The following is a 22,713-nucleotide window of genomic DNA, read 5'->3' on the forward strand; positions in this document are numbered from 1 at the left end:
TCGGAGGGCGGCGGTGGGGCTGGCCAGTATCTTGAAGTGAAGGTGTTTCATCAGTTCTGTGGACTCGTCAGGGAGTGTGCTCAGGCGGAGGCTGGATTTGGGGACGATGGTGATTCCTCCTCCTGGGTGGGTGGGGCGGTCCTTCCGGGAGATCTTGTATCCTTGGGGGATGGCGATGTCCGGTCCCGAGGTGGTGTTGGTCCAGGTTTCGGTGAAGAATGCTACGTCTGGGGTGGTGCTGTCGAGGAGGTCCCAGATTTCTGTGGCGTGTTTTTGGAGGGTTCGGACGTTGAGGAGGATGCATTGCAGGGTCTTCGGTTCGGTTGTGTTCTTGTGGGCGGGTTGTGCTGGATCCGTGGGTGTAACAAGATCACCCAACATCTGGCCGCAGAAACCTGCCAGCTCCACAGACCTCTTGAGGCTGAGAAACCTGCCACTCCCACAGACCTCTCGGGCACAGATACCTGCCAGCCCCACAGACGTCCCCAGGCACAGAAACCTGCCAGTCCTACAGACCTCCCCGAGCACAGAAACCTGCCAGTCCCACAGACCTTCCTGGGCCCAAAAATCTGCCAGTCCCACAGACCTCACCGCCGGGGCATATGAGAACGTTTTTCTATTTTTGTGCTGTGGCCAAAATAGAATAAGCTTACTATGGGCTAATTATTGTTGCTATGTCAGTGCAAAATTAATTTGTTCTCTTTTTTACCTGGTGTTAAAGTGGACTTATGGCCCAAAGTGGTAGGTCAGTTGTTTTTCTAATGAGATAGCTCCATAACTGGAATACGAGGCTTTTCTGGCATCTTCACAGAGTTGTAAAATAAGCCCCCGCAGCCCCCTCGGTGCAGGGTGGGCCCTCACGCTCCAGGGGGTCTCCTCTGCAAAAGTGGCAGGTGGTGACCCGGGAGAGGGCCCCCTCCATGTACTTTGCAGGGGGGCCCCCTCAACTTTCGTTACGCCACTGCACTCCACAACCAGCCCCCCTCCTACACTCAGTGACTCTATGCTGGACTTTGGCTCGGCTGCCCCTCGGCTGTGTTTGTGCTATAGAAGTCCCATATACATGCAGGCAGATGCCACGGTTTCTGCAGTAGGTCCTCCTTTTCAGGTAAGGGTGTGTTTGCTCTCTCGCTCTTGGTCGGTCAGTAGCCGCAGCGCCCAGGGCCGTGTGACGTCTGGGTCAGGCTGACCGTGTCTGCTGTTAGAACGGCAATAATGTTATTTCAAGCATTTCCTTGGAAAGGTATTAGTGAGGTGGAGATATCTGAGGTGCCTTGTACGGTAAAAACCAGAGGTCGAAGTGGGCGGGATCTGAGGGGTGCCATGTGCCCATGATTTTTAATTTAAGATAAACAGTTCCCCTACTTTTTGTGAAAAGACGATCGTCTTTGGACGGTAAATTGCGAGTGTTGAAATGCTTCAGCCGAAATGTAGGGCAGGCGGTGGTTAATTTGAGCAGGTGGTTTCCAGTGCTCGGCACCGGCACTTATTTGTCAGCACCGGTACTTATAACAGCTGCCACATGGTGGCGCTGCTTGTATAATTTAGATATGAGCAGAACAGCAGTTGTTTATCCACTTAATATGCATTAAAAACAACTCATTCCTGTTGCGCAAGCCATTCTTGCGTCTTTGGGGGCCACGCTTGTCGCAGTGTGCTGGTGACCCGCTGTGCAGAGAGTGTCGTTGGAGCGCTGGCGGGGTCCATGGGAGGTACACGCTGCAGTGACCCCCTGACGAGGGCCCTGGCACTTATGGTTTTTACAAATTAAGCACTGACAAGGATGCTCTTGTTCCGTAAAGCTGGGGGAGGGGCAGACAGGTAAACACGCCTTCTTGCCAGGGTGCCCGCCTGCTAAAAGAAATGTAAATGTGCACGACTGGTCACTCTGTAAATGTAAAGAGCGCTTAGAAGCAGGTCCTGGCTTTCAATGATTGAATCACTCGAAGCTTCCTGGTGCCGCAGCTGCATTCTTTTGAGTGGCATTGCAAGGGCGTTACCAGCTGAGCTGTGAAGTGTGCGCCTTTAATGGACAGTCCCAAAAATGCACATTGTAGCCTGGGTATTACTCAAATCTCTGTTTTGGAACACTGTATTAGGTTAAACTTGTGTATTTTGTAGCAGCATATCTTAAACTGAGTGTAATGCAACTCAAAAGTAATGACTTCCAGATGTACAGTGCTTGCTGTCGCAGCCTGGGGCCTCCTAGCACTAAGCAAACACAAGTCCCTATTCACGGCTGCATCAACCGAGGCTCAAGTCTGTGGCTTTCTAGTTAGTGATACCGTCCTCTGCAGCTCTCACATTAACCCACAGAGGTTTTACCTTAACTTGCATTTAAGGTGAGTTACTTATTTCATATGTAGTTACCTGAAGGTGAAAGACCAAAAAAAGTTACTGAATAATCTGTTTTTTAGCCACGCCTTTGACCCGCCCCTAAGCGCACTCACCCCGCCCCTTCTGCAGGGCTTTTCAGGGGGATGAACAAATCTGGGGGTCTCTCAAAGAGGCGTGGCCGATGCAATTAAGGGCGTGGCTTGGAATAGTGTGCCGCCCGACTGGTATATCGCTGCTTCTGTCCATTCAGCCAGATATATGACACAACAAGTAACATTACACCTACCACAAGCCAGGACTATTGGCTTTGTCAATGGTTGTAAATGACATAAGATGAATGAGCACCACATGTCCATTCATGGTACATAATAGTAAAAATCATCGGTTCTTGTTAGATAGACTGTAGTGTAACGGCTGGAGCTGCCGACTTCAGAGCTGGGGCGGGGAAGCAGGTTCGAACCTGAGACCCGCTCCGCATCCTGTGATCATGCGTGTGCCCTTGTGGGAGGGACTGTGGCGTAGCAGCTGGAGCTGCCGACTTTGGAGCTGGGGCCGCAGGTTCGAGCCTGACACCCGCTCCGCATCCTGTGATCATGAGGGTGCCCTTGTGGGAGGGACTGTGGCGTAGCGGCTGGAGCTGCCGACTACGGAGCTGGGGCCGCACACCCGCTCCGCATCCTGTGATCATCTGATGCTCCAGTTGGCTCCAAGATATTACTGGAATAAGAGTATCTTTGAAGTGAGAGCAAAAGCAACGTGGGCCGGGCTGGGGCTACTGAAGAAATAAGCTCCCCCCACCCCGAAGGTAAAAAATGGAGACGTCTCGGCGCCTGCTTTTAAGCTCTGCCGGCAGGACCCGGCTCAATTTAAGCCCTGGCAGTTTCCGAGACGATCTCGCCTGGTCAGGTACAGTTTGTGGGCGGGGCCGACGAGGGAGGAGGAGAGAGGCCTTGTACCTTTTTGAAGAGGTGGGGGGGGGGGGAGGGGTCCTTGTAACAGACCCCCACCCTGAGGGGTTGTCCCTGGGCGTTCACGAGAGGGCGGGGCCTGTGGGTGGAGGCTCCGCCCCCCGCACGTGTCTGTGCGTGAGGCTGTGCCTGGAGTCAGTGTCTGCAGAGCTCTGTGTGCGCCAGCTGTACCCCTCAAAGGTCCCTGAACCCCGACAGCAGGGGGCGCTGCCGAAGAGATGGGGCTGAAGGGCGATAACCGATCGATAATCAATGAAGGCGACGAGAACGAGATGGTAAGAGCTGCTCAGAAGGTGCACCGGCTGTGAGCACGACAGCGCTGTGTGATCTGTGTCCTTGAGCACGGCGTCAGCCCAGCGCTGTGTGATCTGCGGCACCTCACCGGCTCTGAGCACGGCGACTGGTGCGTGATTGTGTGATCTGTGGCCCTCTCTGGCTGTGAGCACGGCAGCGCTGTGTGATCTCTGGCTGTAAGCACGACAGCGCTGTGTGATCTGTGTCCTTGAGCACGGCGTCAGCCCAGCGCTGTGTGATCTGCGGCACCTCAACGGCTGTGAGCACGGCAGCGCTTGTCTCACTGCCTGTGTGATCTGTGGCACCTCACCGGCTGTGAGCACGGCAGCGCTTGTCTCACTGCCTGTGTGATCTGTGGCACCTCACCGGCTGTGAGCACGGCAGCGCCGTGTGATCTGTTGTACTCTCTGGCTGTGAGCACGGCAGCGCTTGTCTCACTGCCTGTGCGATCTGTGGCACTATTTGAGACACTGACACTGTCTCCTGTTCTTGCTGTGATTGTGGCGCGCGCTCTCATACACTTTAGGTCTGTCTGATGTATATAACAGAAGGGGTCGGGCGTGTGACCGACGGGGGAGCACCTGCAGGAGCATCTCTGAGCCATGCCTGGGTTGGGAGGCCACTCGGGCCACTCCTTTTTCCTGCCACGATCAGGCCTGCGGATCCGCTGGGGGAAAACCCCAGGCCTGCTCTCTGATGTCCTCTTTAACATTTGGTTTAATGCCACAATGTGTTAAGTCTGTCGTGCATTGCATTGTTTTCTTGTTTTTCGGTGTTTATTTTAGAGCTTGGTTTATCGAAAGACACTAAAAAATCAGGAAGAGTCTCCGGCTCTCTCATTCTACCCCTCAGTTCTCTCTCTCTGCCCCATCTCTGCCCTCATACTCCCCGGCTCTCTCATTCTACCCCTCAGTTCTCTCTCTGCCCCATCTCTGCCCTCATACTCCCCGGCTCTCTCATTCTACCCCTCAGTTCTCTCATTCTACCCCTCAGTTCTCTCATTCTACCCCTCAGTTCTCTCATTCTACCCTCAGTTCTCTCTCTCTGCCCCATATCTGCCCTCAGACTCCCCGGCTCTCTCATTCTACCCCTCAGTTCTCCCTCTCTGCCCCATCTCTGCCCTCAGACTCCCTGAATCTCTCATTCTACCCCTCAGTTCTCTCTCTCTGCCCCTTCCAACTCTCAGACTCTCTGGCTCTCTCATTCTACCCCTCTGTTCTCTCTCTGCCCTCAGACTCACTGGCTCTCTCATTCTACCCCTCAGTTCTCTCTCTTTCTGCCTCTTCTCTCCTCTCAGACTCCCTGAATCTCTTATTCTACCCCTCAGTTCTCTCTCTGCCCCATCTCTGCCCTCAGACTCCCTGAATTTCTTATTCTACCCCTCAGTTCTCTCTCTGCCCCATCTCTGCCCTCAGACTCCCTGAATTTCTTATTCTACCCCTCAGTTCTCTCTCTGCCCTCAGACTCCCCGGCTCTCTCATTCTACCCCTCAGTTCTCTCTCTGCCCCATCTCTGCCCTCAGACTCACTGGCTCTCTTATTCTACCCCTCTGTTCTCTCTCTTTCTGTCCATTCTCTCCTCTCAGACTCCCTGAATCTCTTATTCTACCCCTCAGTTCTCTCTCTCTGCCATTCTCTCCTCTCAGACTCTCTGACTCTCTTATTCTACCCCTCAGTTCCCTCTTTGCCCCATCTCTGCCCTCAGACTCTCTGGCTCTCTTATTCTACCCCTCAGTTCTCTCTCTCCTCTCAGACTCCCCGGCTCTCTCATTCTACCCCTCAGTTCCCTCTTTGCCCCATCTCTGCCCTCAGACTCTATGGTTCTCTTATTCTACCCCTCAGTTCTCTCTCTACCCTCAGACTCTCTGGCTCTTTTATTCTACCCCTCAGTTCTCTCTCTCTGCCCCATCTCTGCCCTCAGAGTCACTGGCTCTCTTATTCTACCCCTCAGTTCTCTCTCTGCCTCTTCTCTCTTCTCATTGGCTCGACCATCTGTCCTCTCAAAAAGAGAATATTAGGGCACATAAGATCGATCCAGAATAATGATCACAGTTACGCGATTGCAAAACATCTGAAAATTCACCCAGGAAAGACTTTGGAAAACATTAAATATGCAGGAAGGTGGAGACCGTACCAAAAAGTTGAGACGCCTTGAATCTAAACTAATAATAATTCAAAACTAGAAGTCCATGGGGATTGAATGGGGACGAAGAAATGCACGTGCACCTTTAAAGCCCCGAACTAACTAAAAGACTGTTTTGAGAGGAAAAATATTGAATTTGTTGAATGAATATTTGAATTGCAGAATTCCAAATGAAACATAATGTGAAATCCAGATTGTAATAATGAGACTGCTCTAGTGAATATTTTTAATAATTATCTATTATCCGAAGTTGGGAAGTCTGTGAGAACGGCATGAACGACAGATTGGGGACAAAGTCATACAAAGGCACTTAGCCAAAATTGACATATAGACACAGTCATTATTTAAGGCGTAAAATTGTTTATCTCGTAAATACTGCAAATTAAGCCATGTAACTGTATAAATGACTTACATAATGTGCGTTTTTTGTTTACAATCCGTTATAAGCTTTCAATCAATTCCCCAATGTGACGAGAACTGCCAGACACCGGGCTTCCGAACATAAGGATAAGCTTTGAATAAAGCAATTTGTTACTACTATGCCCATAATGCATCTTAACAAGCCACATGGAGTCAATAGTATAAATAAACAACACAAATGAAGGGCAAATGTTTGTATAACCGTGATCAGGGACATTTATGTCCGAAACGCGTAGGTGGGGAAACCTACAGGAAATAAATAACTAAAGAAAACCTTTGAAGTGGTGTGCGGCGTCTTCCTAACAGAAGGTCTTTTGCTCCAGATATATATATATATGTATATATATTTATTAATATTACCCTTCACACCCTAAAAACAAATATCGCTGGAAAAACAAATATCTTCAGGTAATCTACACTGAAGGGCAGGGAGTGTATTTGCATTTAGTATAACTTGCGTCCTTAGTTAACTCGCATCTCAAACTCAAATCCCTCAGGTGAAGAAGGTAGATACGTCTGTTACAGCCTTTTCAGGAGATTATTCTTTCTTGCACCCGGTTTCCATTTATGACCTTTACACCGAAGAGCATCATGGATCTTTTGTGTAAAGGGCTTCAAAACGCAACAAGGTCCATGGATCTCAAATCTGCCAAAAGTTGTGTCAGTGACATGCATTTTTTATTCCATCAAAGAGAATTGTATCATAAATTATCGGTTACATTCCGGGTTTTCAAGAGTAGTTTTTTAAGTAAAGTAGATCGGATTCTTTATGTTGTGAGTGGCAGCCTTGAGATTTCACACTACTTGGTTCCCAGATGTTCACAACAAAACTACTCAATTGTGAATGCTGTTTACCTTTTTCAAGAGACAGTCGGGTGCCTGGCAACAACACAACAGTGGGATCAACAGCAGGTATTCAAAGGGGGTGCCAGGAGCAGGTCGTGCCATGGGGTGTGGGTTCTCAGTCTCCATCTGTGGTGCGGAGGGCGAAAGAGGCAAACTTCTTAATCAACCTGCTTGAACCCCGCACAGCCTCTCAGCATCAGGGGGTGGGGGGCTGAGAGACACCCTAAAGCTTCCAAGGCCATGGAAGAGAGCTCAGACCAGACATGGGAGGGGACAGGGAGTCAGCGCATGCTACATGAGAGGGGTCTGTGTGACTGAAGCCAGGGAGCGAAGGGGTCTGTGTGACTGAAACCAGGGAGCGAAGGGGTCTGTGTGACTGAAACCAGGGAGCGAAGGGGTCTGTGTGACTGAAACCAGGGAGCGAAGGGGTCTGGAGCGAAGGGGTCTGTGTGACTGAAACCAGGGAGCGAAGGGGTCTGGAGCAAAGGGGTCTGTGTGACTGAAACCAGGGAGCGAAGGGGTCTGTGTGACTGAAACCAGGGAGCGAAGGGGTCTGGAGCGAAGGGGTCTGTGTGACTGAAACCAGGGAGGGAAGGGGTCTGGAGCAAAGGGGTCTGTGTGACTGAAACCAGGGAGCGAAGGGGTCTGTGTGACTGAAACCAGAGAGCGAAGGGGTCTGGAGCGAAGGGGTCTGTGTGACTGAAACCAGGGAGCAAAGGGGTCTGTGTGACTGAAACCAGGGAGCGAAGGGGTCTGTGTGACTGAAACCAGGGAGCGGAGGGGTCTGTGTGACTGAAACCAGGGAGCGAAGGGGTCTGTGTGACTGAAACCAGGGAGCGAAGGGGTCTGTGTGACTGAAACCAGGGAGCGGAGGGGTCTGTGTGACTGAAACCAGGGAGCGAAGGGGTCTGTGTGACTGAAACCAGGGAGCGAAGGGGTCTGTGTGACTGAAACCAGGGAGCGGAGGGGTCTGTGTGACTGAAACCAGGGAGCGGAGGGGTCTGTGTGACTGAAACCAGGGAGCGAAGGGGTCTGTGTGACTGAAACCAGGGAGCGAAGGGGTCTGTGTGACTGAAACCAGGGAGCGAAGGGGTCTGGAGCGAAGGGGTCTGTGTGACTGAAACCAGGGAGCGAAGGGGTGTGTGTGACTGAAACCAGGGAGTGAAGGGGTCTGTGTGACTGAAACCAGGGAGCGAAGGGGTCTGGAGCGAAGGGGTCTGTGTGACTGAAACCAGGGAGCGAAGGGGTCTGTGTGACTGAAACCAGGGAGCGAAGGGGTCTGTGTGACTGAAACCAGGGAGCGAAGGGGTCTGTGTGACTGAAACCAGGGAGCGAAGGGGTCTGTGTGACTGAAACCAGAAAGAGAGTGGTGAGAGTGGTGCCCTGACAGGGCTGCATACATGTGAGCTAGATCATCGCTGGGAGAAATACACCCTCCTCCCATGAGGTTTGGATAGGGGGTGTGGTTCTGTAGAGTTGCAGAACCTTTAAATATCCCTTTTTCAAAGTGGAATCCTTGCTAAAACAGGTTCCACTGAAGATTATGAGCAAAATAAAGTGCTGCAATAATGCCGCAAAATTTAAAAGTTTGTGCCGCTAAATGTCGATTTTTGTGCCGCTAAATTTGAAAATCTATATCGCAATATCCTGGGGGGTCTGTTTAAAGAGCTTGCAAAGAGGTCCTCTTGACACTAAATAGAGTTATACATAAAAAAAGATGTATTCATTGGTTATGTGACTTTTCTGTCTTTGTTCCCTTTAATTATCAGTCATGGATCACTGAGGCAGCCCTAGAACACAATTAAAAGTGCTTTCTATTTATATTTGCTGTTCTAAGTATGCACAGATAAGTGCTGAAAATACAGCTTTAGGTGACTGCTTCTTTTTGTACCATCTGGGACATCAATATAATGAGCTGGCAACCCTAATCAAAGGACTGGGTGCGGGACAGCAGTGATGGGGGAAGATGGGGAGTACTGGGGTGGGTGCTGAGCAGTGATTAGTTTGTAATAAAACATGTGTCAGGGCCCTCACCAGAGACCACTGCAACTTTAACCACCCACCCATTGCCTTGCTTGCCCGGTCAATGACCATACCTATGCAACTACGAACCATAACACTTGCACAAGTGTGACTATTCAGACTATTGCAAGCCTCCAATGCTATAAGAATGGCATGGGTGTCAAGAGTTTATCATTTTTAATGTATATTGAATTAATAAACAGCTGTTCTGCTCATCTCTAAATTACATACATTAGACAGAGCCCCCATGTGGCAGACTCTCATAGTGCTAGTGTGCATAATTAGGTGCCAGTGCCGAGCACCGGAAACCACCTGCTCAAATTAGGCACTGGTGCTGAGGTAACAGGGGAGAGGGACGTTGGTTCAAGAGGTGTGGAAGAACAAAGGTGTGGAAGATTAATATCGGAACTGAACAGGTGTAAGATACAAATAGACAAAAATGTAAATGGAGAGACTTGAGGTGAATGAGGAGTGCTGAGGGGCACGAGAGGTGACTGGGCCAGAGAGGCCATGAGATAAATGCGAGAGACTATTCGAGATGAGGGCAGTGAAAAGACAGAATGGCAGAAGGTGGTTAAAGGTGAAGTGAGCGGTTGAATGGAGAGAGTTCAGAAATTGTAAAAAGGGGTGATTGAAGTGGCCTGCAAATTGAGAGAGGGTTCCAGGATTAGGAGAGGAGAGGGGGTGAGAGGAAAGCGGCATAGGTGAACTGCTCAACTCTGCACACGACCGCCAGGGCTTTAGGGTCCCTTACTGGTCCCGGCCAGGGCCAGGTGAGCTTCTAATGTGGCAGCACATATTCCTGTGGAGTGGAAGGCCCGTCACAAAGGTTAAATAGACATCTTTCTGATGTTAATTGCTGTAGTTTGGTTATAAACTGGTACTGATGGGGTGAAATTGTTTCTCAGTGTTACTGTGTGTAAAAATAATGAAGCAATGCTAACCCAAAATACGCGGCATCACATAACATTATTTACATTTTCTTCCCACACAATTTGGTTAAGCCTGTCGCGTAATTTGGTCCTCACCTGCCTCATAATTCCAGTAGCCTTGCCGACAGGTTTAGAATTTTCTTTCGGGACGGGTCCTTACGCCTGCAAATGCTGACAGGGGGGTCTCGGCATTCTAAAGTTTGAAGATCTCAGTTCTAGGGTGATCGGGGTACTCAGGTTATCTCTATTAGAGTCTGGTAATGTGCGGAGTTGTAGGCCTGAGAAAAAAAAGCTTTATTGCTGCAAAACTGCTTTTATCTGTTACATTGTACAAACATTTTTCTTCTGAACAGTTCTTTTGTGTTTATTTGAGCGGATTTTGTAATGGATTCCGCCCCCTGCGCACCATCTGCTGGTGTTTGCTGCATAAAGTAATCTTGGCTGCTGCTTCTCAGGGTGTCGCATCCAGGGGTTGGAATCACCTGAGGCTTGTGCAGCACAGGGAGGGGAAGGTCTGAGGTTGACCTAAGATGCTCCTTTCATCTTTAAACCGGTTTAGTATGTGCAGCTCACATTGTAGCCTCCATCTGCATTTCACACCACAAGGCAGGCGAAGGCAGGGATTGGATGAAATAAAAGGCACCTGTGAACCTACTCTAAAAACGGAGGCGATTCTTGGCTGCCACCACCTGCAGTTCATAATGCCAGAGACCCCTTTTAAACATGGATTATGGTTTCCAGGAATCTGGGTCAGGGGAGCATTGAGGTGAAGTACACTGGTCTCCAGCCAGAACTGACAATAAGGTGTCAAGTGGTTTGGTGTTTTTTTTTGTTTTAGAGGAGCAAGTACCTTTTCTCCATCCAGGACCCAAACTCTTTTAAGAGACGCTGTGGACAAAACTGTGTTCTTCTCTGAGGTACAAATGGTCCACTCTAAGCCGGTCACAACTGTAGCCTTCCCTGTGAGAGACGGATGACCCATTCTAAGCCGGACAGAACTGAACTCTTTCCTGTGAGAGATGAATGGTCAATCAATCATTCAGAGTACTTGTAAAGCGCGCTACTTACCCGTGAGGGTCTCAAGGCGCTGAGGGGAGGGGGTGCCGCTACTGCTCGAAGAGCCAGGTCTTGAGGAGTCTTCCGAAGGCGAGTAGGTCTTGAGTCTGCCGTAGGTGGGTAGGGAGGGTGTTCCAGGTCTTGGTGGCGAGCTAGGATAAGGATCTGCCACCGGAGGTTGTTCGTTGGATGCAGGGGACAGCGGCGAGGGCGAGGCTGGCGGAGCTGGCGGGTGGGGGTGTACAAGCTGAGTCTGCTGTTCAGGTAGGCTGGTCCGGCGTTGGGGAGTGCTTTGTGAGCGTAGGTGAGGAGCTTAAAGGTGATCCTTTTGTCGACGGGGAGCCAGTGTAGGTCTCTAAGGTGGGGGGTGATGTGGCTGCGGAGGGGGACATTGACGATCAGTCGGGCGGAGGCGTTTTGGATGCGTTGTAGTCGTCGTAGGTGTTTGGTTGGGATTCCGGAGTGGAGTGCGTTGCCGTAGTCCAGTCTGCTGCTGACGAAGGCCTGTGTCACCGTTCTTCTTGTTTCGGTTGGGATCCACTTGTAGATCCTGAGGAGCATGCAGAGGTTATTGTAGCAGGAGGAGGAGACGGTGTTGACCTGTTTAGACATGGAGAGGGAGGAGACGTGAATGAATCCTAGGTTGCGAGCATGGTCGGTGGGTGTCGGTGCTGTTCCCAGTGTGGTCGGCCACCAGGAGTCGTCGGAGGCTGAGGGGGTGGATCCGAGGATGAGCACCTCCATCTTGCCCAATGGCCTTCATTCCCTCATGGAGGTTGGTTTTGGCGGTGTGCGGGTCCTTGGTGAGGGAGATGATGAGCTGGGTGTCGTCGGCATAGGCAATGATGTTGAGGTCGTGTTGGCGGGCCACTTGTGTGAGGGGGCCATGTAGACGTTAAACAGCGTCGGGCTGAGGGATGAGCCCTGGGGGACGCTGCAGATGATGACGGTGGCCTCGGATCAGAAGGGCGGGAGGAGGACTCTCTGGGTTCTGCCGGAGAGGAAGGACGTGGTCCAGTTAAGGGCCTTCCTTGGATTCTGGCTTCTAGGAGGCGTGTCTTTAGAGTGCGATGGCAGACCGTGTCAAAGGCAGCTGACAGGTCCAAGAGGTCCAGGCTGATGTGTGGCGGCGATGAGGGCTGTCTCTGTGCTACGGTTTCGTCTGAATCCTGACTGGAACGGATCCAAGATGTTGTTGTCCTCCAGGTGGCGGGCCAGTTGCATGTTGACGATTTTCTCGATGACTTTCGCTGGGAACGGGAGCAGGGAGATGGGCCAGAAGTTCTTGAGGTCCTTGGGGTCCACCTTGGGCTTCTTGAGGAGGGCGTTGATTTCGGCATGTTTCCAGCTTTCCGGGAATGTCGCTGTTTCGAAGGAGATGTTGATGACCTTCCGTAGTTTGGGTGCGATGGCAGCGTCTGCTTTGTTGAATATGTGGTGTGGGCACGAGTGTGACGGAGATCCTGAGTGGATGGAGTTCATGACCTTGCGTGTCTCATCGTCATTGACATTGGACCAGGAGGTCATTCAGTTGGTGCTGGTGGTGTACACAGGGGAGGTGGGGTCTGGCGTAGTCGGGGCCGTCATGGTGTTGAAGCTGTCATGGATGTCAGCAATCTTGCGGTGGAAGAAGATGGCTAGTGAGTTGCACAGTTCTTGTGAGGGCGGTATGTCGTTGGCGTTGGCGCTGGGGTTGAAGAGTTCCTTTACAATGCTGAAGAGCTCTTTGCTGTCGTGTGCGTTGTTATCCAGGCGGTCTTTGAAGGAGGATCTCTTGTCTATTCTGATGAGGTGGTGATGTCTGCGAGTGGCGTCCTCGTTGGCTGCGTTGTTGTCCGGAGTGTGTTTGTGGGGCCATATCTTCTCTAGTTTCTGGCAGGCGCGTTTGGAGGTCTGCAGCTCGTCGGTGAACCAGGTGGCTCTCTTGCTGGCGTGGTTGTTGGAGGGTTTCTTGAGTGGGGCGAGGGTGTTGGCGCAGTCATTGATCCACTGTCTGGGGTTGGTGGGGTCGGTTGGTGGGTTCTGGGTTATGGTGGTTATCAGCTGGTCTTCGGTGACTTTGCTCCAGCAGCGCTGAGGCAGCTATTGGGTGCCGTGGTGCGTGGTTGGTTTGTTGAAGGTTAAATGTATGCAGCGGAGGTCGGTCAAGTGGAGTTCGGTGGTGTGGTCGAAGACGATGTGGGTGCCTGTGGAGAAGATTGGGTCCAGTGTGTGGCCAGCGGCGTGGGTGGGTGCGGTGACGAGTTGTCTGAGGCCGAGGTTGGTGAGGTTGTCAATCAGGGTGGAGGAGTTAGTGTTGTTGTTGTTGTTCTTAAGGTGGAAATTCAGGTCCCCGAGGAGGATGTAGTCCGTGTAAATGTAAATGTATAGGCATTTATATAGCGCACTACTTACCCGTAGGGTCCCAAGGCGCTTCGACCACTGCGAAACCCTTCCTGGCTTCCCTGAGAGATGGTCCCTTAATGGTTATCTCCAGGGTGAGACCAGGCATCCCCGGCGGTCTGGTGGGGCCGTTAGCGAAGATGAGGCAAGCTAATGCCCAGAGTTGCCGAGTGTGATCGCTGCTCAGAGTGGGCACCAAGGCGAGAGAATTATCGAGTCCGCTGACCCTGGTCCAGAAACCTGCCGCGCCGGGAATCGAACCCTGGTCCCAGGCCGTCCTCTGCTCTCGGGTCTGCCGCCTCTAACCAGTGAGCCACACTACTTCCGTGGAGGCGAGTGCGTGGGTGCTGGCGAGGTCAGCGATGGAGTCGCTGAATTGAGCTCAGGGTCTGGGTGGTCTGTAAATGAGTGTTCCTCTGAGGTTGGTATTGGGGTCGGTCTGGATTGGAAGTGCAGGTGTTCGGCGGTGTTGAGGGTGTCATCTGCGTGGGTGGCGACCTAGAGGGTGGACGATGGCTATTCCTCCTGCGATTCTGTTGGTGCGATCCCTGCGGGTGATCTTGTTGCTGTCCGGGATGGCTATGGCGATGTTGGGCGCCGAGGAGTCGTTCCACCAGGTCGCAGTCAGGAAGGCCACGACTGGGGCGGAGGTGTCGTGCAGATCCCAGAGTTCGACTGCGTGTTTGTGTGCGGAGCGGGTGTTGAGGAGTATACAGCGGAGGTGGTTGGGTCCAGTCCTTGGAGGTTTGGTGGTTTTGTCTCAGTTGTGGCTGGAGAAAGGTCATTGAGTCTGTTACGGGCGGCTTGGAAGCAGGTGTGGTTTTGGCCGGCTTTGAGTGCGTAGAGGGTGCTGGCATCGTAGCGGAGTCTAGTGTTGTGACGTTTGCAGGGTCCAGAGGTTCTGGCGTTGGGCGTGGTCCAAGCGCGGACGGGCGCAGACGGGCTTGCCTTTGACACGCCAGCGGCGCATGTCTGCTGCTTGGCCGCTGTGAGGCCTCCATAAGAGGTGGAAAGGGAGGGAGGAGCAGCTGGGAGGCGGGAGTGGGGTGGCCAATGGGGATCAGGGGGGCGGGGCTGCAGGGACGCAGCGGTGGGAAGGAAGGAGCAGGAGATGGAGGCAGGCAGCAGGAGGAACGAGGCAGCTGGCGGCTGTGTTGTGGCGTGAGGAGCGACCTGCCGGCGAGCAGGGTCAAAGGTCGCTTCTACGTCACTGCACGGCCCCCTTAAGAGGTGTGAGCCGCCTCATTAATATACATTGCAAACCCCTGTGAAGGTGCAAATGTGATGCAACCGATTAGTACATAGGTCGCATCACAAATGTCATTAAATTCCCAGACCCTGTTGATGAGCCAATGGCGCCGCTGGTCTGTGGAAGGAGCCCGGGCACCAAGGCCACAGTCTGTGGGTAAGGCATGAGTGGCCGGCGTGGCTCTCACGCTTCTTTGGCTGCAGGGGTTCGAGCTCTGTCTGCTCCTCCTTTCCCAAGTCCGCCCGCGAGTCGAAGGTTCTTCTTCGAGGAGGACGGTGAGCCCTGTGCCTGGTCTTGGAGTAACCTGGAAGCCAGTGATGGCTGTGATGGAACCAGCGCACGTGCCTCGGGGTTGGAGTGATGGGGTCTTATGCTGGGTGGACGTGACTGGGTCTGATGCTGTGACTGGGTCTGATGCTGGGTGGGCGTGACAGGGTCTGATGCTGGGTGGGCGTGACGGGGTCTGATGCTGTGTGGGCGTGACGGGGTCTGATGCTGGGTGGGCGTGACGGGGCCGGATGCTGGGTGGGCGTGACGGGGTCTGATGCTGGGTGGGCGTGATGGGGTCTGATGCTGGGTGGGCGTGACGGGGCCGGATGCTGGGTGGGCGTGACGGGGGTCTGATGCTGGGTGGGTGTGACGGGGTCTGGTGCTGGGTGGGCGTGACGGGGCCGGATGCTGGGTGGGCGTGACGGGGGTCTGATGCTGGGTGGGTGTGACGGGGTCTGATGCTGGGTGGGCGTGACGGGGTCTGATGCTGGGTGGGCGTGACGGGGGCCGGATGCTGGGTGGGCGTGACGGGGGTCTGATGCTGGGTGGGCGTGACGGGGTCTGATGCTGGGTGGGCGTGACGGGGCCGGATGCTGGGTGGGCGTGACGGGGGTCTGATGCTGGGTGGGTGTGACGGGGTCTGGTGCTGGGTGGGTGTGACGGGGTCTGATGCTGTGGGTGTGACGGGGTCTGATGCTGGGTGGGTGTGACGGGTTCTGATGCTGGTGGGTGTGACAGGGTCTGATGCTGGGTGTTTGTGAAGGGGTCTGATGCTGGGTGGGTGTGAAGGGGTCCGGGGTCTGATGCTGGGTGGTTGTGACGGGGTCTGATGCTGGGTGGGTGTGACGGGGTCTGGTGCTGGGTGGGTGTGACGGGGTCTGATGCTGGGTGGGTGTGACGTGGTCTGATGCTGGTGGGTGTGATGGGGTCTGATGCTGGGTGGGTGTGATGGGGTCTGTGACGGGGTCTGATGCTGGGTGGGTGTGATGGGGTCTGAACCTGGGTGGGTGTGATGGGATCTGATGCTGGGTGGGTGTGATGGGGTCTGATGCTGGGTGGGCGTGATGGGGTCTGATGCTGGGTGGGTGTGATGGGGTCTGATGCTGGGTGTGTGTGATGGGATCTGTGACGGGGTCTGATGCTTGGTGGGTGTGATGGGGTCTGTGACGGGGTCTGATGCTTGGTGGGCGTGACGGGGGTCTGATGCTGGGTGGGCGTGACGGGGTCTGATGCTGGGTGGGCGTGACGGGGGTCTGATGCTGGGTGGGTGTGACGGGGTCTGGTGCTGGGTGGGTGTGACGGGGTCTGATGCTGTGGGTGTGACGGGGTCTGATGCTGGGTGGGTGTGACGGGTTCTGATGCTGGTGGGTGTGACAGGGTCTGATGCTGGGTGTTTGTGAAGGCGTCTGATGCTGGGTGGGTGTGAAGGGGTCCGGGGTCTGATGCTGGGTGGTTGTGACGGGGTCTGATGCTGGGTGGGTGTGACGGGGTCTGGTGCTGGGTGGGTGTGACGGGGTCTGATGCTGGGTGGGTGTGACGTGGTCTGATGCTGGTGGTTGTGATGGGGTCTGATGCTGGGTGGGTGTGATGGGGTCTGTGACGGGGTCTGATGCTGGGTGGGTGTGATGGGGTCTGAACCTGGGTGGGTGTGATGGGATCTGATGCTGGGTGGGTGTGATGGGGTCTGATGCTGGGTGGGCGTGATGGGGTCTGATGCTGGGTGGGTGTGATGGGGTCTGATGCTGGGTGTGTGTGATGGGGTCTGTGACGGGGTCTGATGCTTGGTGGGTGTGATGGGGTCTGTGACGGGGTCTGATGCTTGGTGGGTGTGACGGGGTCTGATGCTGGGTGGGTGTGACGGGGTCTAATGCTGGGTGGGTGTGACGGGGTCTGATGCTGGGTGGGTGTGACGGGTCTGATGCTGGGTGGTTGTGACGGGGTCTGATGCTGGGTGGGTGTGACGGGGTCTGATACTGGGTGGGTGTGACGGGGTCTGTGACGGGGTCTGATGCTGGGTGTGTGTGACGGGGTCTAATGCTGGGTGGGTGTGACGGGGTCTGATGCTGGGTGGGTGTGACGCTGTCTGATGCTGGGTGGGTGTGACGGGGTCTGATGCTGGGTGGGTGTGACGGGGTCTGATGCTGGGTGGGTGTGACGCTGTCTGATGCTGGGTGGGTGTGACGGGGTCTGATGCTGGGTGGGTGTGACGGGGTCTGATGCTGGGTGGGTGTGACGGGTCTGATGCTGGGTGGTTGTGATGGGGTCTGATGCTGGGTGGGTGTGACGGGGTCTGATGCTGGGTGGGTGTGACGCTGTCTGATGCTGGGTGGGTGTGACGGGGTCTGATGCTGGGTGGGTGTGACGGGGTCTGATGCTGGGTGGGTGTGACGGGTCTGATGCTGGGTGGTTGTGATGGGGTCTGATGCTGGGTGGGTGTGACGGGTTCTGATGCTGGTGGGTGTGACAGGGTCTGATGCTGGGTGTTTGTGAAGGGGTCTGATGCTGGGTGGGTGTGAAGGGGTCCGGGGTCTGATGCTGGGTGGTTGTGACGGGGTCTGATGCTGGGTGGGTGTGACGGGGTCTGGTGCTGGGTGGGTGTGACGGGGTCTGATGCTGGGTGGGTGTGACGTGGTCTGATGCTGGTGGGTGTGATGGGGTCTGATGCTGGGTGGGTGTGATGGGGTCTGTGACGGGGTCTGATGCTGGGTGGGTGTGATGGGGTCTGTGACGGGGTCTGATGCTGGGTGGGTGTGATGGGGTCTGTGACGGGGTCTGATGCTGGGTGGGTGTGATGGGGTCTGAACCTGGGTGGGTGTGATGGGGTCTGATGCTGGGTGGGCGTGATGGGGTCTGATGCTGGGTGGGTGTGATGGGGTCTGATGCTGGGTGTGTGTGATGGGGTCTGTGAAGGGGTCTGATGCTTGGTGGGTGTGATGGGGTCTGTGACGGGGTCTGATGCTTGGTGGGTGTGACGGGGTCTGATGCTGGGTGGGTGTGACGGGGTCTAATGCTGGGTGGGTGTGACGGGGTCTGATGCTGGGTGGGTGTGACGGGTCTGATGCTGGGTGGTTGTGACGGGGTCTGATGCTGGGTGGGTGTGACGGGGTCTGATGCTGGGTGGGTGTGACGGGGTCTGTGACGGGGTCTGATGCTGGGTGTGTGTGACAGGGTCTAATGCTGGGTGGGTGTGACGGGGTCTGATGCTGGGTGGGTGTGACGCTGTCTGATGCTGGGTGGGTGTGACGGGGTCTGATGCTGGGTGGGTGTGACGGGGTCTGATGCTGGGTGGGTGTGACGCTGTCTGATGCTGGGTGGGTGTGACGGGGTCTGATGCTGGGTGGGTGTGACGGGTCTGATGCTGGGTGGTTGTGATGGGGTCTGATGCTGGGTGGGTGTGATGGGGTCTATGACGGGGTCTGATGCAGGGTGGGTGTGATGGGGTCTGATGCTGGGTGGGTGTGATGGGGTCTGATGCTGGGTGGGTGTGATGGGGTCTGATGCTGGGTGGGTGTGATGGGGTCTGATGCTGGGTGGGTGTGACGGGGTCTGATGCTGGGTGGGTGTGACGGGGTCTGATGCTGGGTGGGTGTGATGGGGTCTGATGCTGGGTGGGTGTGACGGGTCTGATGCTGGGTGGTTGTGATGGGGTCTGATGCTGGGTGGGTGTGATGGGGTCTATGACGGGGTCTGATGCAGGGTGGGTGTGATGGGGTCTGATGCTGGGTGGGTGTGATGGGGTCTGATGCTGGGTGGGCGTGATGGGGTCCGATGCTTTTGGCCCCTGTGATGAGCCGGACCGGTCTAGCCTTCTAGGAGCTGTAGAGCCTGTGGAGGGGCCGGTGAGGGCCCTGTCTTCTGGGAAGGAGTGAGAATGAGGGACTGCGCTTTTGAAGTCTGAGGGAGGGATTGACTCCAGTTGTAGTTTGAGGACGCGAACCAGCCTCAAAACTTTTTTATCTAAACCTGACCAATACAACAAACAAGAAAAGGGGATGTGAAACATTGAGCTATTAGTTGACTGAGGTGAAAGCCTCACTCAAGTCAAAACAATCCCTCGCCGGGGCAACAACAAAAGTCCCCAAAGAAATCTATACTTAACCCTTTAGTATTGTGACAAAAAGCGGTCAGGCCTTTATTTAGGGGCAATGTGTAAAGTATTTACGCGGCGCTTAAACAGTAATAAAGTGAAAACACAACACAAGACCAATCCCGCAACAATTTCGATAAACCTAGTAAAATGTAATGAATAAAATAACATTAAAGCAATAATAATCCAATAAGTAGAACAAGAGTTATGATTTTTTTTAAGTGTTAGATAAAAATAGAACCAGGATGCACTAAGTGGCATTCGCGGGTATCTGGTCGCTCTAGACTGGGTAAAAGTCGAACGTTCAGGCTGACCGCGGTGGAGCACGGGTCTGACACAGGGACCAGGATTGGCCCAGTGGAGATTTTACCTTTTCAAAGTCGAAGTCCACAAGACCAGTATAGCGAGAGATTTGTGTTGGGCGGGACAGTAAGGAGGTCAATGTCGGCATGAGGAGCAGACCTCACTGGAACTTCGCATTAGCAGCTGAACCAGGCCGTCGCTGTTGACGTGAAGAGCCCACTTGCGGCCGCAAAGAGCCCCAAAGCTTTGGATTGTTTTCCTTTCTTATAATTTTCAATTTTCTTATTATTTTCCATTTTCTTGTAATTTTTCCCTTTCTTGTCATTTTCCCCTTTCTTGTAATTTCCCCTTTTCATCTATTTTTCCCCTTTTCTTCAATTTTTCCCCTTTCTTGTAATTTTCACCTTTTTTTGTAATTTTCCCCTTTCTTGTAATTTTCCCCTTTCTTGTAATTTTTTTATTTCTTATAATTTTTCCCTTTCTAGTAATTTTTACATGCTGATGCCAGCCAAGGGTCCAGGCCCTGCAACAGCCTCTTAGGGGTCTGCAGCATTCAAGCAGGTCCAATTTTTGCAGCAAACTGGACTGATGCAGGGATGGCCTCTGAAAGCCTGCTGTGTCACAGTAGCTGAAGAGGAGGTCATAAAAGGGCCCTTGTAGTCTCTTTGGTGGGTCCCGGGTTCGAGGCAAGCAGGCCCAGCCTTCCTCCTTCAGACAGCAGGGCAGACCTTCTCCTGAATATTCCACAGGTCAAAGAGTATCTGGTGAGAGGGTCTGAAGGTCACACATTTATACCCGGTGTCAGTCTTTGTGTGGGGTGTCCCTGGCCTTCTCCCAAACTGGTTCTGGTCGGGACTTCTCCTTTCCTGGGTAAGGCTCCAACCTGCCTAGGGCAGTGGTTCTTAACCTGTGAATCAGGCACTCCTGTGGCTCCAGGGCACCCCTCCCTGGGGTCCACAGCACCTACCCTGGGGTCCACAGCACCTACCCTGGGGTCCACGGCACCCTCCCTGTGGTCCACAGCACCTACCCTGGGGTCCACGGCACCCACCCTGGGGTCCATGGCACCCACCCTGGGGTCCACAGCGCCCACCCTGGGGTCCACGGCGCCCACCCTGGGGTCCACGGCGCCCACCCTGGGGTCCACAGCACCCTCCCTGGGGTTCAGGGCACCCACCCTGGGGTCCACGGCACCCACCCTGGGGTCCACGGCACCCACCCTGGGGTCCACGGCACCCACCCTGGGGTCCACGGCGCCCACCCTGGGGTCCACGGCACCCTCCCTGGGGTTCAGGGCACCCACCCTGGGGTCCACGGCACCTACCCTGGGGTCCACAGCGCCCACCCTGGGGTCCACGGCACCCACCCTGGGGTCCATGGCACCCACCCTGGGGTCCACAGCGCCCACCCTGGGGTCCACGGCACCCACCCTGGGGTCCACGGCACCCACCCTGGGGTCCACGGCGCCCACCCTGGGGTCCACGGCACCTACCCTGGGGTCCACAGCGCCCACCCAGGGGTCCACGGCACCCACCCTGGGGTCCACGGCACCCACCCTGGGGTCCACGGCACCCACCCTGGGGTCCACGGCGCCCACCCTGGGGTCCACGGCACCCTCCCTGGGGTTCAGGGCACCCACCCTGGGGTCCACGGCACCCTCCCTGGGGTTCAGGGCACCCACCCTGGGGTCCACGGCACCCACCCTGGGGTCCACGGCGCCCACCCTGGGGTCCACGGCACCCACCCTGGGGTCCACGGCGCCCACCCTGGGGTCCACAGCGCCCACCCTGGGGTCCACGGCACCCACCCTGGGGTTCAGGGCACCCACCCTGGGGTCCACGGCACCCACCCTGGGGTCCACGGCGCCCACCCTGGGGTCCACGGCACCCACCCTGGGGTCCACGGCGCCCACCCTGGGGTCCACAGCGCCCACCCTGGGGTCCATGGCACCCACCCTGGGGTTCAGGGCACCCACCCTGGGGTCCACGGCACCCACCCTGGGGTCCACGGCACCCACCCTGGGGTCCACGGCACCTACCCTGGGGCCCATGACTGCCTAAAAGCTATTAATAAATTAATACAGTGATATAAATAGAGTAAATGTTAATCTGTAAATGGGAAGGAAGTTGGAGTCTGAAAATTAACTTGGTATTCTCAGATTGATTCGTGGGAGCAGTGCAAGTGCGTCAAACTCTATTGAATTTAGAAAAACTCCGATCTTCCCAATAACATTCAGATTACATTTTTTTACATTTGTTCGAGCATGAATAACATATTACATCATTTGTGTATTTGTTTGATGAGTGATTGTTTCTGTATTTTTGTGTATTGTTTTATGGTTCATAGACAGAACTTCAGTGTGGGGGTCAACTGCTTCCAGTAATGACTTGGGGTTAAGGTGGACAACATTAATAATCCCGTGGGGTCCCAGGATTCCTGTGAAGATCAGGTGGGGATTCACAGACGTCCAAAGGTTAAGAACCACCGGACTAGGGTGACACTGGGAAGGCCAGGTGTCTGGTTCAATGGGGTGTGCTGCCGGTGGGGTCCTTTGAAAGGTAATCAGGTCAGGACACAACTCCTCCCCAGCCATCCTGTCAGGAGGTGCCTCTCCCTCCACACCTCGGACCCTTTTGTTCCTATGCCTGGAAACCACACACAACACACCCGAACAATGAGCCATTCCTGTGACCATGGACACGGGCAGAAAGGCACATTTTGTTTAGTCAGCAAATTGTCAACTTTCTAAAAGTGGGGTTTTCAGAATAATAACTTAACATCCTACTTTACCATTCAGGCGGATCTTTAATTACAATTCAGTTGAGTGGGAGAAGCATTTCTCTATCTTTTCCCAAACTGAAGCTATCACTTATTAAGCACAATTTGTTAACCCAGTGTTGGCATATGGGAGAGAGAACTTTACAACTGGAAATATCGACTTTAAGAGATTTTCACAGTCAGAACATCTAAAACTTCAGTACACATGCCCTACTTTTTAAATACCACTGAGTCTTTAGGGTCTTCTTTAGGGCTGGCTTTTATAAGTATTAAAAAGGAAGGTTTGGGCCTGGCAAAAGGGTTATTTTGTCATGCTGAAATGGCAGTAGTAGGCCTGGGACATGTTTACAGGGCTACTTTAGTGGGTGGCACAATGAGTGCTGCAGGCTCACTAGTAGCTTTTAATTTACAGCCTCTGGGTATATGCAGGACCATTTACTAGGGACTAGAAGTAAATTAAATATACCAACTGGGTGTAGGCCAATTATGCCTTGTTTAACAGGAGGACGCACAAGCACTTTGACTGGTTAGCAGGGTAAAGTGCACAGAGTCCTAATACCAACAAAAATGACTTCAGCAAATATAGGGGGAAGGCAAAAAGTATGGGGAATGACCATGTCAAAGATG

At 54.0% G+C, this 22,713-nt stretch overlaps 1 protein-coding gene across 1 annotated transcript in view; it reads left to right on the forward strand.

Moving 5' to 3' along the window:
* Positions 1-3,460: 3,460 nt before the first annotated feature.
* The window catches only part of LOC147684264 (putative cation-transporting ATPase 13A4), a 164,019-nt gene continuing 144,766 nt past the window's right edge, over positions 3,461-22,713 (forward strand). The window contains exon 1 of the mRNA XM_086944658.1: positions 3,461-3,580. Coding sequence (XP_086800784.1) covers positions 3,524-3,580 — 57 coding nt within the window. The 5' untranslated portion in view covers positions 3,461-3,523. The remainder of the gene's footprint in view (positions 3,581-22,713) is intronic.

The sequence above is a fragment of the Lissotriton vulgaris genome, chromosome 11, assembly GCF_964263255.1.
Source record: "Lissotriton vulgaris chromosome 11, aLisVul1.2, whole genome shotgun sequence".
Taxonomy (NCBI): domain Eukaryota; kingdom Metazoa; phylum Chordata; class Amphibia; order Caudata; family Salamandridae; genus Lissotriton; species Lissotriton vulgaris.